The following is a 15,437-nucleotide window of genomic DNA, read 5'->3' as shown; positions in this document are numbered from 1 at the left end:
TCTTCTCTAGGCCAGTTTGACAAAAAAAAAAAAAGGGTCCAGGTCAGCATCTCAGACCCATAAGACTGAAGCAGGAAAGGAGGGGGCACAAGGACAGGCTCTGCTGACGTGGAGGAGTAGAGTTCTGCAGACAGCTGGCCACTGGACACCTCTATCCCTAAGGGTAACTGCTGACAGTTGTGGGTCAGTTGTGATGCATGGCCAAAGGCCTCCAGCCCCATGTCACTTCAGGTTACCTTATTCTTTAGGGCTGCAGTTGGCAGACTCTCTGGAAGGAGTTCCCTGGGCTGCTCCTGTCCAGAGCTGGAAGCAGGGCTGTCTTTATAAGTCTTCCTGCTGGTAGAGCTGGAGTGAAATGACAGCTGAGGTTAGACAGGTGCTGGGTCAGCCAGAAAGGCTGAGCACTCTCCACTGGAAGCTGTCCTGACTCTAAGGTCAGCACAGATGCCACAGGGTAAAGCACCTCCCTCCCACTCCCTACCCAATGTATTGATCCCAGAAAAACAGGCATCCCCGGGTTCTAGGCACAATTACTGGAAGGGGCGTCAAATTCACAGACAGCAGTTGGTCTCCATCATGGAGTGGCTTAACATGTTCACAATGGCTGTTAATTCTGATGTCTCACTGCCAGGTGGCTCTGAACCACCAGTGTACCTGCATGACTGTCCCATCAGGCAACTTGTACCACTGGTGGTACATGTATGATTGTGCCGTGCTGTCTGATGCAGGTACCACCAGTGGTTCAATAGTGGGGACATGTTAAATCAGAGCACTTGGGTAGGTGAATTCTGAGGTAAAGAACCACCACAGAAGCTTGGGCAAAAATCTTTTCTTTGCTCTGCCTTATGCCAGAGTCATGTTCCACTTAGGGGTCCAGAAGTGAGCAGAAGTCCCAGGTAGGACCCATTCATAAGAACTTCTTTAAGGCTACATCCATTCTGAGGCCCACATAGGATTATGGCCTCCAGTAGCCTCATAGGACACAGACTAGCCCTGGTGAAAGAGCAAGCATCTCCTTAGAGACGAAAACCTCTCCCCCCGGGTCCTGCTAACAGCCAGCCTGGGTGAGCCAAGGCTTCTCCCACGGCTCTGTGACCGAAACAAAAGGAGACAGGCTACTGGAGGTAAGGGGTCACCTCCAGGTACCTTCAGATTGGCCTGAAGGAGTCAGAGTTAAATGAGTCTTGTCAAATTGGCCTCCCCTTTCACACTTACTGGAACTGGGCCTCATTATTTGCTCCAAATGGACTGTTCTGGTTTTCATGATTATACTCATTGAGGTACTTTTGATCTCCATAATCTTCTTGCCAGACATAAGGACTCGCCTGTCTTGGCACTGCACCCTCAGAGAAAACAAAATAAAGCCAGGTCACTTGCTGTTTCAGAAAGTTCTTTCAGAAAGAGCTGTGAAGCAGAGTTACTGGAGCACAGTAAGCTTGAAAACATATTTGCTCTGGAAGCCGGAATAAGCTCAGAGGTAGAGTGCTTTCCTAGCATGTGCTATATACTAGTTCAACTCCTAGCACTGGAAAAAACACCTAATTGATAAGTCAGAGCTGACAGTGCCCTTCGGAACCAATTAACATGGCACTACACACGTGCTCCATCATGGGGATCAGGCTCACTCAACACTGAAACAAGTTTTCCTTTGCTAGCTGGTCAGAAATTACCATTAGCCTGTACCTTTACCTGTCGGTACAGGGTATAAAATTCCTGTTGGTATATGACTGCCACTGGAGAGTGAACTGATATTCAGATGCATATTACAGCCCTTAAAAACTGACTTCACCAGTAACCGTAACCATGGTTACAAGGAAGAGTCAGGAAAGCATGCAGTTGCAACCAATGCACACTACTGCAGCCATAAGTTTCTGTACCATCATCACATGCTAAGGGAAGCCCTTTCCTCTCTGCCCAGGACACTCAGGAGCAGGCCGTTGTCTCATCTGCCCGAAGTGGAGGCTCTGCACATGGTACCAGTGGCCTCTGTCCTGCCTGTTAGGCAAGCTGCTCCCCACCCACCCAATTCCCAGAGCTTCTTGGAGACTGTTCCATACCTCTGTCCTCCTGCAGCCGCTGCAGGTATCCATGGTAGTAATTTCCATAAGCGTATTCATCCCTCATTGCTGGGGAGTGGTATCTCTGATAGGGATCCTTGTAGCCTGCCCTACAATATCGCAAAAAAACCTTCCGTCATTGAGGATCAGTACAGCAGAGAAAAAAAATCAAGAAACACTGGACAAATTAAACAACTTCAGAGGGTAGAAGGGCCAACCCAGTCCTGAAAGCCACCATTATTTCTGGGTCCTAGAAACAGAGAATCCAAGATCAGACAAAGAGGAAGAGAGACCCTTGTTAGTTACATAATAAGATTGTGATTTTTACTGTAAAACAGTAAAACTCTTTTTTATTTAAAACTCTTTTTTTAAAAAACCTGTTTTAATTTAGAACTCTTTTTTTAGTAAAACTCTTACTCCTCAAATACATATATCCAACAATACTCTGCCCAGATATTATTTGAGAAAACCCTTCTTGAGAAGATTGTATGAACCCAATATATTAGTATAATTTCCATTCACAATGTGGATTGAAATGAGATAGAAAAGTCAAATTGGACTATTTTTATTGCCTCTGCCCCTTATATACCTTCCTTTGAGAATTCAATAACCCAAAAAGAACAAGAAAAGAAACCTCATGTTGGTAGTATTAATAATACTTTACCATCTCAGAGGCAAAACTCCTTATGGTAATTATCATCATTTCAATGCTAAATCTGTAAGTGCCTAAATGTCATCCTAATTGGAAAAGCTAGAGTAGAGCATAAATAGCTTCCAGTGTTCCATGAGATATTTAATCTAGAGCTATTGACTAGAATTCTGTGGGTCAGAGAAGTCCCAATTCTCCAACCTAGAATTACATCAGCGTGGCCTCTTTTATCTGAACACAAAAACTGTACATCGATATCTACCTTTCTTAGGTTTGTTTTTCTTAAAGTTCTCATTCATGTAATGCATTTACATTGTGTGGTCTACTACACTCCCGTACTGTTCTGGGCTCTAGGACACTTTTGGTTGTGGTGGTGTCATGCTAACACCAGGGCAGGGTGGCCCAAAGATGATAAGCAACTTATCAGAGGGTCCTAAGAAAAGCTTTTCCTTAGTCTGCATACATTGCTTTTTGCAACCTTGGAGCAAGAGGTTTCCATTTGTGGTCTTGAATTTCTACCCTCAATCCTGTTGCACATCCCCAGTTGCTTTGTAACAGTTGCTTTACAAAGCTCCTGGATAAAGAAGAAGAAAATTCTATCACCTGGGAGAAGACAGGCAATGAGGTAGAGTGGAGAAAGAAAAAGAAGTGAAATAAAATAACAAGAAAGAAGGGAAAGAATGATCTGTTGATAAGCATCTAGGAGATCTGGGTCCATTCCAAGCCCTAAATCCATACCCGGAGTACAAGTGAGTAGGATAACCATCTTCATAGTAGTCAACTCCAGACCCGGGACGAGGCCATTCCCGGAGCCTGGATGCATAGAGGGGCTGGTCCATCCTGGGGTCCTGCTGTGGCTGTGGACTCCCACGAATATCTTGCCACTGATGGAACCTTTCTCCATTGTGTGGAGGGTGAGGAACCGGCCGATGATGTCTGCTCCTAAGCCCTCCATCCGGGTCCTTTGATGATGCCATGGGCTTCCCCTGGGGCTGAGGCAGTGACTGGGGAACCCAAGGTTCCATCCCAACCCTCTGAATTTCTCTTGTTTTTTGAGCAGTTATGTAGTTATTCTATTTTCCTGCAAAAACACACACCAAAAAAAAAATGAGGAAGGAAATCATTTTATTCTATATCCAAGCATGATTATTGTTTAACTTTAGTGAAAAGAGCAATTTGTGAGCCTCAAAACTCTGTCTAAAACAAACCGTATGGGCATGAATATAGAGGAAATCTAAAAGAAAAAACCTTGAGCAAATACATAAAATAAATAACAGGCTCAGCAATTATATTGATGTTGCTTAAAAAATTAAAAAGTACATATGGAACAGCAGATGTGGGAGGCATGGGTGGCAGATAACATTAATAGATGAAGCTACCAAATGCTATCAAGGAATCCCAATTAATGTTTCTTCATTTATCCCACCAACAAATATTTATGCAACACTTACTATGGGTGTGCTGAAGTATCATAGAAATAGAGTCAGCCCTGGAGAGAGCTAGCTCAGAGTTCAAATCCTGACTGTGCCACCTACTAGCTAGCTAATTTTTTAAGCCTCAATTTTTTTAATCCTTCTTACTCATAAAATGGAAATCATAGTAACTGCTTTGTAGAGTTAGTGTCAGCATTCGAGAGAGAGAGATGGGAAGTACCCAAAACACTGCTTGGCATACAGAAACTGTTCAACAAATACTAATAGTCTTATCAGAGGATAAAGTGTAAGGTTCTGTGAATAGCTGGAAGATATTTCCTAAACAAACAGAAACCTCTATTTGCCTCTCAAGAGACATATTTTTTGAATCCTTACATTAACCATCTTGAAGAATGAGACCGTATAATATAACCGTTCCTCTCCCAGAGAGCCAATAGTTGTGACTATAAGATAATAAAGACCTAAGTCTCAAGAGTTCTTTCCAGCTGGAGATTTTCAAAGCTGGAAATCTTCCTTGCATCAAACAATCTTCCCAATTTAATCCTCAAAATGGGAAGTAGCTGCAGGGACTGATGACCTTCAAAGCCCCTCTGTCCATGTCGTCAAGGAGCCCCTGCAAGGGAAAGCCTAGCTCAGACTTTAAGCCTATTCAGGGATCCCCTAGCTCACCAGCTCACATAGGCTAGGTCAGCCCCTAGCTTTCTTCTTCCTTGGGAACTACTTTAGATTGCAAGATTCTGATCAAACCTAGTAACTTGTTCCCATTCTAGAAGCTCCCAGCATCATCGAAAATATCATATCAGAACAAATGGTCATAAAGGTATGTATCCAAACCAAGATATCACTGTACTCCAACACCACAGAGCCAGCATCCAGAGCTATGAGCCAAGAGCAATGAGACTGCAGAATGCACAAGAAGAGCAGGTCACAGAGTTACCTTCCACCTTATCATCAGTCACAACTCAGTAGACGCAAGGAAATTCAGGTCACTTTCTCAAAAAAAGCTAGGTGCAATGAAAGCTTCTGCCAGCAGTTTCCAGGAAAGACCCAGTGCCCCAGATTCAGGGCAAGGGAACACAGGTTTTCCTAAAGGCCAATGAGAATCAGCTCCTTTGGAACACAAGTTAGCAGAACCAGAAGAAAGCTGCTTTCTCCTTGCCCCAAGATTTTCATCAACCAACTCATGCCCAACCACAAAGGCATAATATGCTATCTCTTCACTGAAAGCATATCATTTTGTGGCCAAGACTCACCAATGCCAGTAAGTTAAACCTCAGGCACCAGTCTACCAGAATGAAAACACCTAAAATTCTCCAAATGAAGGAACTCTTATTTATGGTGACAGAGCAAGCACACTCCAGCAGTCACATAAGTGACCTTCCCAGATCCCAGCAAAGCCAATGTTGCCTTTTCTAATCTGCCAGCCCAGCAAACACAACTCAGGGAAGAGAAAGAAGCAGCTAGCCCACAAACCTGCTCTGGCAGCTTCCCATGTCCTTCATACTACTCCAGGTGCCTCCTCTCCTTCCCTCCTGGAGATTGTCAAAGTCCAGGTGCCACATCTACCAAGACTTACCTGGCCCTCAAATCCATAGCCACTTAATTACCTTTGAAACTGCCCAGCCTCCATGGAGCTGATTCATGAGGGCAAAGTTCACTGCAGCCACCTCTGACTGGGACAGTTCTGATTTGACATTTATACTCAGCACCCTATGAGAGGCTGGTGTCTCTGTTTGCCTGGTTGTGGGCTGAGCCAGGTCACTCACAGGAAAACGCATCCAAATCCCCATAGCAAACACGGAAGAGAGACACTAGATAGAGAGGAAACCCAGGAAGCCCTGAGGCAGCCTGGTCTACTGAGAAAAGCTTGCCTTTGAGATGTGAACTGCAGGCTCTACCACAGAGTGCTTCTATGACTCCACTTCTCTGAATCTCAGTTTTTTCTCCTTGAAAATGGGAATAATAATGCTTAGTTTATGAAGATCATCATGCAGATTAAATATTAGTGAAGTATCACATGATATATAAAAGTGTGATCTTTTCCTTTCCAAAGAGATGAGCTATTTCCACCAATCAAAGTAATGGGGTACTCACAGGTGAGGAGTAAAACACCTTAATTGCCCAGTATGGGTTTCTCTCTCTCATGCTTCTCTCCACTGGGTTCTGGTTATATAATCAATACTGTTATCAATCTGGAAGGAAGATTGAAAGGCTCAGTATTGAACTTGTGGCACTGAAAACCTTTATAACAAGAAAGTATTTCTCACATTTGAAAAATACATTTCTTCAGCATTAAGATAAACATGGAGAAGCATATATCAACATTCATGCATGTTTTAAAATTCAGTTTGCTCTTTTAGAAGCCTAATAGTTTATTTTTTCTTTCAAGAAACTCTTTGCTGAGTTGCTATCACGTGCCAGGATCTAACACACATAATATGAAAGACAAAATTCTTGCCTTCAAAAAGTTTAGAGCGAATTAGCATCTATGTAGCTACCAGTCCAGGGAAAACCACCACTATTGGGTCTCATGGTCAAATAGGTGATGTAGCTGAACCTTAAGATTTTCTCTCAGTCCCTCACCTGACTCCTAGTACCTAGCAACCAAGTGCAGAATTCTCAGACTACAGATAATTGGGTCCTAGCTCGCTGTTAGGCCGTGAAGTTTGGCTCACCAATGCCTGCCCTGCTGTTGTTAAGCCTTCTTGGAAGAGAGTCTGAAAAAGAACACATACAATGACAGCAGGAATCAAAATTTTGTTGATAATGATACATAATATGATTATGACTTGATATCAAAATATGGGTTTGAAATATCACAATATCAGTCTCAAAAATCGGATATAATTCTTTTGACATGTAACATGGCATTAGACTTAAATATCACCTGCATGGTTATCATGCTAACTTTGGGTAAGACCATAAGATTATTTTAGCCACTTCATTTTTTGATGATAAAACTAAAATCCACAGAATTGAAGTAATATACCCAAGATCACAAAGGTAGGCAAAAGCCCAGTGAGAATTATTAGTATGCTCTAGCTTCCTTGCACAGGGTTTGCAAAAGCAGATTATTAAATATTCAGGAATGTATGAGCCTGTCAGTAAACCACAGGTAATCTGGAATGTGCTATGATTGAAATAAATATTCACACCTTAGAAACTGAAAGAAGCTGAAAAGTACTACAAAGCCAGCTTGTTGTTGTTTGTTTTTGTTTGCTTTTCAGAAAACCAATTTACCAGCATAACCCTTTCACTCCTAAGTCAATGTTCCTCCAATTACAGAATTGTCATTCTGTTACTAGCCTTCACTGCACATTTCTGGTTTAAACGCTTCCTCAGCTACTCCAAATGCTCCTTTTGTGACATCCCAAAACATCTCTAATTATCTCAAGAGTTATTATAAAACTCTTCAAACACTCACCAACCAAAATTAATTTTAATTAGCTTTAATTATTTTAAGTAGACATATGGCACACAACAGTTATATAGGCCACAGAACGAAATAGATTGTGGGGCGATTTCACCACTCCAAAGCATTTGAGATTTATCAGTCCCTCCTTCCCTCAGTTCTTGTATCTACAGTTGCTAAGTCTTTCATCCTGGTAGCTCAATTCTTCCAGATCTCTAAACCAAACCTGCCCATCTAAACAATATATTAGAAGGTCAGTCCCCACCAGGAGACAGGCTAGAATTAGTTTCGCCACGCTAATCTCTGCTTGCATGATCTCATGAGCTTCTTCAGCTCAAACAGTTACATTCCTAACACTATTCCTGCCCTGGTATCCTGCCCTCATGGCTGAGTCCTGCTCTGCATCCTAACTATTGAACAAATAATATCCAACCACTCTGTCTAGGGTCCTGCTTCAAACAGAACTAACCACCTGCCACAGAGTGAATGTCTTCCCCTCACCTTAAATTCATAAGCTGAAATTCTAATTCCGTGTGTGATGATACTAGGATATAAGAGTTTGGAGAGGTGATCAGGTCATAAGAATGGCCCTTGTGAATGAGACTAGTGCCCTTATAACTCTTAGGAGAAATTACGCAGGAGAGCTTCTTCCTATTTTTTGCTTTCTGTCATCTAAGGATACAACCAGAATACAGCCATCTGTAATCCAAAACACAGGTCCTCATCATACAACGGGTCTTCCAGGACCTGATTGTACACTTCCAGTTCCCAAAACTATGAAAAACAAATTTTGGTTCTTTAAGCCACCAAGTCTATGGCATTCTGTCAGCCTGATCTAAGATAGTATCTTAGTTTAACATCTTTCTAACAATAATATCATTGCTAATGATGTGAGAAGAATCTAGCCAGCAGATTAACACTGATGGTTGCAAATATCCACCTGGATCCAGGGCAGGTTTACTACAAATTTATAAAGCCCAAATATATAAACACTAAGAGAAACAATATTTTTAATAGAATAGAATCACATGAATTGATACTCTGTTCACTATAGAAGGTGAGGAATAGGGAAAAGTCAAGCATATTCTACTCCCCTCTAGGGAGTAGAATTTCAAGTCTCACTGGGTACCTTGGACATTTGGTAAAGAATTTGAGAGACATCATGAAAGTATAGAATGGCCAATGTGGAAAACACGAATGAGCCTCAATTAGGAACAGTGCCTCGAATAACAAGTGGACTAGAAATGTACAAATTATTAGACCTGTAGGCTGACTTTAGACATTAGCCTCTATGGAGATACCAACCTTTTGTGCCTGGTTCCATGCTATATCCAGTGTCTAACACAGCTTCTGTCATATGGTAACATCTTAATTTATAAACACCTGAAATGTACAGCAGCAACAGTTTGCACTACGTGACTACATCCTATTGTTTTCACAGTCTGAATATTGAATTAAACTTTGAAAAGGTGTTTCCAGAGAGAGCAGAAGAGAGTACTGTGGCACTGAGCAGAGGGGCTGGCCACAGTGTAGATAAAAGGCTATCAGGTGGGACACGAATGACACAGAAACAGACACAAATTATCTGCATACCTTGTTAAATCACATTCCCTAACTATAATTAAGAAACACACTCCAGCAGTACAATGAAGTAAAAACATTAAATCATTTTTACAAAATCAATTTAAAACATTAAATTTTTAAAACTCTCTGCCAAAGTAGAAACAACTGGATAATTTCCACACCTGCATTTTCAGCCCTCATCTGATGCATTATGGTTCTTTTCCTTTTTTTTTTTATTTTAAAGAGATTAAGACAAATGAGGACAGAACAAAGCAGATCAGAACTATGTAAGCAACACAGTACTTCACCACAAGACAACCCAATATTAACAGTAGCTACCGTAATGTCTCTTTCTTTGAAATAGTTGAGCATAACTTCATATACAGTAGTATCAAACATAACAAAATAGTATAAAATCACTCAAGAGAATGAACATATTACAGGGCATTCAGAACCAAATAACAGAAAATGAACAATGGCTACTTTATTATCTCATTTTCCTAAAAAATTTGTTTATACTGTCACACATATTAAAATCCAACAAGACACAATGTGATAGAACCAATGGAAACAGAAGAACAAAAGCATGGTAGGACTTCAAATCAAGATAATATCAAATCAGCAATGGCTGTTATAATGTCTTGTTTTCTTCAAAATAGCTGTTCATACTATCACAGATAACAAAATCAAACAAAACAGAATAAAACTATTATAAATGGACACAACTTGAGACCATACTCATAAGCGAAATAAATCAAACTCACAGTATAAATACTGTATAGTTTCCCTAGTGTAAGAAATGGCAAGAGTACATAGGAGTTCATGGTAATCATGATTCCCCATTACATTGCTTTGAAGTCTTATAATGTTTGCATTCATTAGTCGGCATGGTTTTATTATGGTTCTTTTCAACCCTTGAGCATCCTATTCTCTGACTCCAAGAAGGAGTCAAGGGGTGAAGGTTCAGTGGAGAGCAGCCTCCTGACTCCCAGCAAAGCCACTCCCCAGAGCCAGTCTTGGAGACAGGGATCTTGTGGCCTCAGCCCATAATGGGCTGTGAAAACTCTAACCCCTTCTTGAGCGACGTGGCAGCCAAGACTCAGAGCAGCAAGTGCCATCAGCAGTTCCTAATCAGGAGAGGGAGAGTGACAAAAAATGGTGCCTGTGTGAAAGACAGCCTGGCACAAACACTTCAAGCCTTCACTGCCAGTCCTGTGACTGCTACTCTTATGGCTGTCTTAGGAGTAAAAGTTTGGGTACAATTGCAGGATTCCTGCATGATCAAGGAACTCTGAGGATGAGCCTGAACGAGTGACTCTAAGCGCTATCAATCCAGACGCTGTATTCACCTCTGCTGCCAAGAGCTAGAGAAGAGCTTTACCATTCAAGAACGACCCCTTGCTTCTTATCAGCCTGACTCCTCCTTTCTTTCATTCCTCCCATTTTAGTGGTGTTCCCTGAACCAGGATGAGTGGGGTAGCCCATGAATGCTACTGTGACTTCTGACCTCACATCAAGCTCCGAGATGCAGAGGTGACTCACACGCCAGCTAGTTGAAATAAGGCACTTTTGGGGGGCTCTGCCAGCTGCAGAGGATGTACATGTCCCAGAGGAGATGTGCAACTTGTGATCCTGGAAAAAGGCTGCCTAGGTAAGAATCCCAGCTACCCTATCTGCTGGCTGTGTGAACTTGTGCAAGTTTTGCTGGGTCTCCTTTTCCTCATCTGTAAAAGTGAGATAATAATAGAGCTTCCTATGTGGTGGAGTTACTACAAGGCAAAAAGTATAGTAAAAACATATAAATTACTTGGCATGTTTAATGTTTAATAAATGTTGACAGTTATTAGTACAGGTAATACAGCAAGGCTGGGAGACTACTTGGTTGAGTTTGGACAGCATGTTAGAGCCATTCCTCATTCCACTGTTTAAGACAGGTGAAAAATAACAAAGGCCCAGGAAATACTTGAAGCTCTAGGAGAGAGCACTTGAAAACAAGCTCCTTCGACCGCCTAGCCTGACCTTTATTAACCTTTTTCCTCACTCGAACTTCACTAAAGGTTACAAATACGGGGTGCATCTCATGTTTACAATTAAACAATGGTGAATTCTGGAACGTCCCATGCACTAGAAGCTCCTGAAGATGACTCAGCACCCTGTCAATCATTCCTGTCACTCTTACCCCACAGATCAAATGACAGGCACCAGGGCTAGGCTGCACATTTTTTAAACTCTTAAAGCCTGATTTATCTGTGTGCTGTGTGCTCTTTACTTTCCTCTCATCCTGACACCACTTTTCTGTTTTGGCCAGCGTGGGCCTGCCCTGATTACGTCTTCAATAAATGCAGCTGCTGCTCCTACTTGATGTGTGCTTGCAATACTTTATTTGTTGTACACAAGAGCCTGGAATTTATCTGTCAGATCAGCACATTTAACAGTTACCATGTTCATGGATAGTACGTAAAAGTCATCAGTAAGGTGTGAACTAGTCATCTATTATTGTGAAACCTACATCTCTTTCCTGACATTTAACAAAGTATCCCCTTGAGCCATGAGATCAAGGAAAATAGAGAAACTGCCACATGGTTACACAAGACAAAAGAATGCGTTAAGGTGAGAACATTAAAATGAGCAGCTTTAATAAAATGTAGTCTGATGCTTTTTATATACAGGAGTATTTGTAGACTCAGGGACAATTGCAGGATGCCACAGAGTAGACATTCATTTTCTTTTGTAAACAATTTAAAATGGAATTTTAGCTTATAGAACACACGTGTATTTTAATCTATTTGCATTAATTTTTAATTCTTTTTAATCCACTTTTAATTTTTAAGATATGACACCAAAGAACTTTCATTCACACACGCACACATATACCCTGCACCACTAAAAGTTATTCCCTCCCATTCAATGGGAAACTACTGTAGGCACAGGAGTCTATAGATGAGAAAATAAAATAGGGGCCTTTTTAGGACTCCTAGCTAATCCTGACTAGATGAAGTTAAAAACAAACTGAGACTCCCCTGCGAAGCAAGTCAAAGTCAAGGGAAAAAAAAAATTTTTTTAAAGGCACCAAATGGTCTTAAGACTTGCATCAAGAGACCAGAAAAAGAGCTGACAGGCAGGACACAGAGAGAAAGCCAGATACACAAATGATAAGCCAACCCCCACCTCCGATAAAATATGGGGTAAAAAGTGAAGGCTGACTGACTATAAGGCAGTATGTACTCAAACCTATGCACTAACATTTACACTTATATACATGTGTATTCACTCTAGAGTCACTATATTATTCACTCTAGGGTCATTATAGAATACAACAGATACCCACTCACACCCTTACTAAGTCTAAGTAAATAAGCTACCCCCTTGTCAACCAGCTGCCTAACCCAAAAATAAGGCCTTAAAAAAATACATCAAAAGAGGGACTTACCTTAGTGGCGCAAGTGCCAGCCTGGCAAGCACAAAGTCCTGAGTTCAATCCCTGGTGCCAAAACAAAAACCAAAAAACAAAACAAAGCCAAATACATTTTGTTTTTAAAAAGTCTACACATAGACCACCAGAAAAAAAGTATATAGGCAGGGGTGCCCAAAAGCCAAACTGGTTGCAGCAAAGTCCAGGTAGAAGAGAAAGGGTCACCCACACCCCTATAAAAACAGCTAAAGTCAAAGGGCCCACGGTCCTCCTCTTTCCAGAATGCCCTGCCCTGCTTCTTTCTTATCAGGGTGGCTATCTATCTTCTCTTTTCTCTCTTCTTTTCTTCTTAACAAATAAAGTGCCTTTCTTTTGTCCCTCTACTTTATTATCAGGGCTGAGTTACAATCCTGGTGGGCTGCTCAGACAACAGAGCAGTGGTACTTGTCCCCCAGATGCAACACTTTGAGAGACACATTCTGAACAAGTGCTAACACTGAGACACACAAAGCCAGTGTTTTCTGGAAAGACTTTCCAGAAAGAGTCCATCTCTACGGGAAAGGTAGTCTAACCCAGTGAGACTCAAGCCAAGGCTAGTTTGCACGTTTATTTACAGAACCTTAGCATGGGGAGCTCTCTGGGGCTGTATAACAACTCTGCCTTAAACAGCACTCTGCAGGGGCCCCAGGAATCCTGTGTCTCTCTCAGTTTAACTGGGACGGGGCATTTGTGTCTATGTGTATGCTTATATTGCCTTACAAAACTATCTAGATCATTTTGAGTAGCAGCAAAAATCTAGAGGAAAAAAAACAGAAATTGAAATTTTGATTTAGTTCTTACTGTGCTATTTCCCAGCTGTGTGCCTTTGGAAAAATCAACCATTCTCTATGAACCTCAGATTCTTCATCTTTAAAATGAAATCTGAAAAGCCCTTCAAAGGGCTCTGATGCGGATGAAATGAAATGATTTATTGAAAGAATCACACAAGGAAGGGTCTATTAAATCCAGGAGAGGGTGTTCAATGAGTCTTTGACTTTCTCTTCCAGGTTCTTCACATTCTGCTAAAAATATGACAAGCTAAGCTATACACAAAGCTAAGGAGCATGGTACTCTTCTACAGTGGTTAAGAACTCAAGATTTGCAGTCAGAACTGGATTTGAGAACCATCACCTCCACTGATTGGCTGTGACACTTAAGCAAATTACTTATCTTTTCAGGCTTTATTAAATGCGTATAAAATTGTAGATATCTTCATAAGTTTGTCATAGAATAAATGAGATAATATACCATTTATGGAAAACAATAGATGCTTAATTAAAATTTGATGAATACATGAATGACCTTAGGAAAGAACTGAGCAAAGTACCTGTACATTATAAGTATTCAACAAAAAATTGTGTCTATTTCTACGTTGTCCAGGGCACTTTTTTTTTTTTTTTGCATTAATGGAGATTGAACTCAGGGCCTTGCCACTGGGCCACATTCCCAGTCCATTTCGTGTTTTATTTTGAGATAAGATCTCACTAAATTGCCCGGGTCTCAAACATGAAATCTTCCTACCTCAGCCTCCCAGAGTGCAGGATACATCTTTTTATTTAGCTTTTATCATAGTAACTCATATTGAACAGTTATCTTACCTATATTTTATTACTGACTTATAATCTAATCTTAATATTTATTCTCTCTCTCTCTCTCTCTCTCTCTCTCTCTCTCTCTCATCATGATAATCCACTATAATCATAGTTTCTCCCCAGAGATACATGTCCTTGGCTTGTTATTTCATTACCATGTAGCCCCTTTAGAGCTCGTCCATTGTAAGAGCAATAAAAGCAAGACCAGAAAGGGTAATATATTATACCAAACTCACACAGTGCATCAGCATTAGTCATCAAATGGAGAAAAGTCAATCACAGGAATTTTAATCCAATGTTTTTGTTCAAAAAAGCATGCTGCTTAGTAATAGCCATGTGATATATTTAACACAAAAATGTAACTACTTAAAAATGTTTCATGTGAATTCAAAGATTACAACCTTCAAACTTATCAGCCTGCATAAATAGACATATTCAACCTGGTGACAGATAGGTAGGTATTTAGTTATAAAAAATAAGAATGCCAAGACTTCTGTATTTTCTTCCAATCTCATTTTGTCAGCCAACAAAGTTTCATCCCACTTTGTGTTCTGCTCTTCTGCCCACTGTTCCATGTACAGAAATAGCCTGTGTGTGTGCAGCGTGAGGCATACACGTGTCTCAGTGGCACTCACGTCCCCTGTTCCCTCAGTCTGGGACAAGTGCCTGCAAACAGAGCGACGCTCCCCAGGAGTGCTGCTCTAATGCTGAATTTAGCACATTGGGGCAATTTCCACAGGAGCCACTTAAGATGCCAACACCGAGTTCAAGCTGCAGTTTGTGAAGGGCATCAGAGGGCACAACCAGATGATGGAGAAGTTTCTTTTTAAAGCACTCATGTCTGCAGTGATAGCAAAGGCAGTTGCCAGAGGGTGCTGTTTTCTGGGAGCCTCTCATAAAGTGAGAGCACGTGCTGAGTACCTACTTACTGCCCTTCCTGACTTTGCCTCTGTGATGCAGTTTCTGAACAAGCCCACTGCAAATATTCCCTTTATACCGACGATGCACTTCGTATGCCCTATGACAAGAATGACACTGTGACATATGTCCCAGTGCTGGTCTGGATGTCAATCATTGAATAAATAAGGTCACTGACTAAATCTAACTGGGATATAACTTCACCTCTTGGACAATAAAAATTATTTCTTTCATTCAATAAATAATATTTAAGACATATTAATTCATTTATTCATTATAATACAATTATTTTTCTCTCATATGAGCAGATTCTCCATAGCTCCTAGAAAGAAGGCGCTAACCCCTAAACTACAGGGAAGGAA

The 15,437-nt window shown here is 41.1% G+C and overlaps 1 protein-coding gene across 5 annotated transcripts in view; it reads right to left on the bottom strand.

Moving 5' to 3' along the window:
• The window catches only part of Sec16b (SEC16 homolog B, endoplasmic reticulum export factor), a 46,131-nt gene extending 30,768 nt beyond the window's left edge, over positions 1 to 15,363 (bottom strand). For 3 of the 5 annotated variants that reach the window (XM_063240200.1, XM_063240202.1, XM_063240201.1), the window contains exons 1-5: positions 6,234 to 15,363; positions 3,445 to 3,787; positions 2,058 to 2,167; positions 1,216 to 1,336; positions 237 to 345 (exon numbers count right to left, since the gene is read on the bottom strand). In XM_063240200.1, coding sequence (XP_063096270.1) covers positions 237 to 345; positions 1,216 to 1,336; positions 2,058 to 2,167; positions 3,445 to 3,731 — 627 coding nt within the window. In that variant the 5' untranslated portion in view covers positions 3,732 to 3,787; positions 6,234 to 15,363. Of the gene's footprint in view, positions 1 to 236; positions 346 to 1,215; positions 1,344 to 2,057; positions 2,168 to 3,444; positions 3,788 to 5,612; positions 6,173 to 6,233 lie in introns of those variants that run through there. The other 2 variants (XM_013157998.3, XM_013158003.2) reach the window with 2 other exon arrangements.
• Between the last annotated feature and the right edge of the window lie 74 nt (positions 15,364 to 15,437).

The sequence above is a fragment of the Cavia porcellus genome, unplaced genomic scaffold (assembly GCF_034190915.1).
Source record: "Cavia porcellus strain 051 isolate PalLab524CR breed Dunkin Hartley unplaced genomic scaffold, mCavPor4.1 scaffold_29, whole genome shotgun sequence".
Lineage (NCBI taxonomy): Eukaryota > Metazoa > Chordata > Mammalia > Rodentia > Caviidae > Cavia > Cavia porcellus.
The sequence above is the reverse complement of the archived record's forward strand: the minus strand, read 5'-3'. Positions and strand labels throughout refer to the sequence as shown.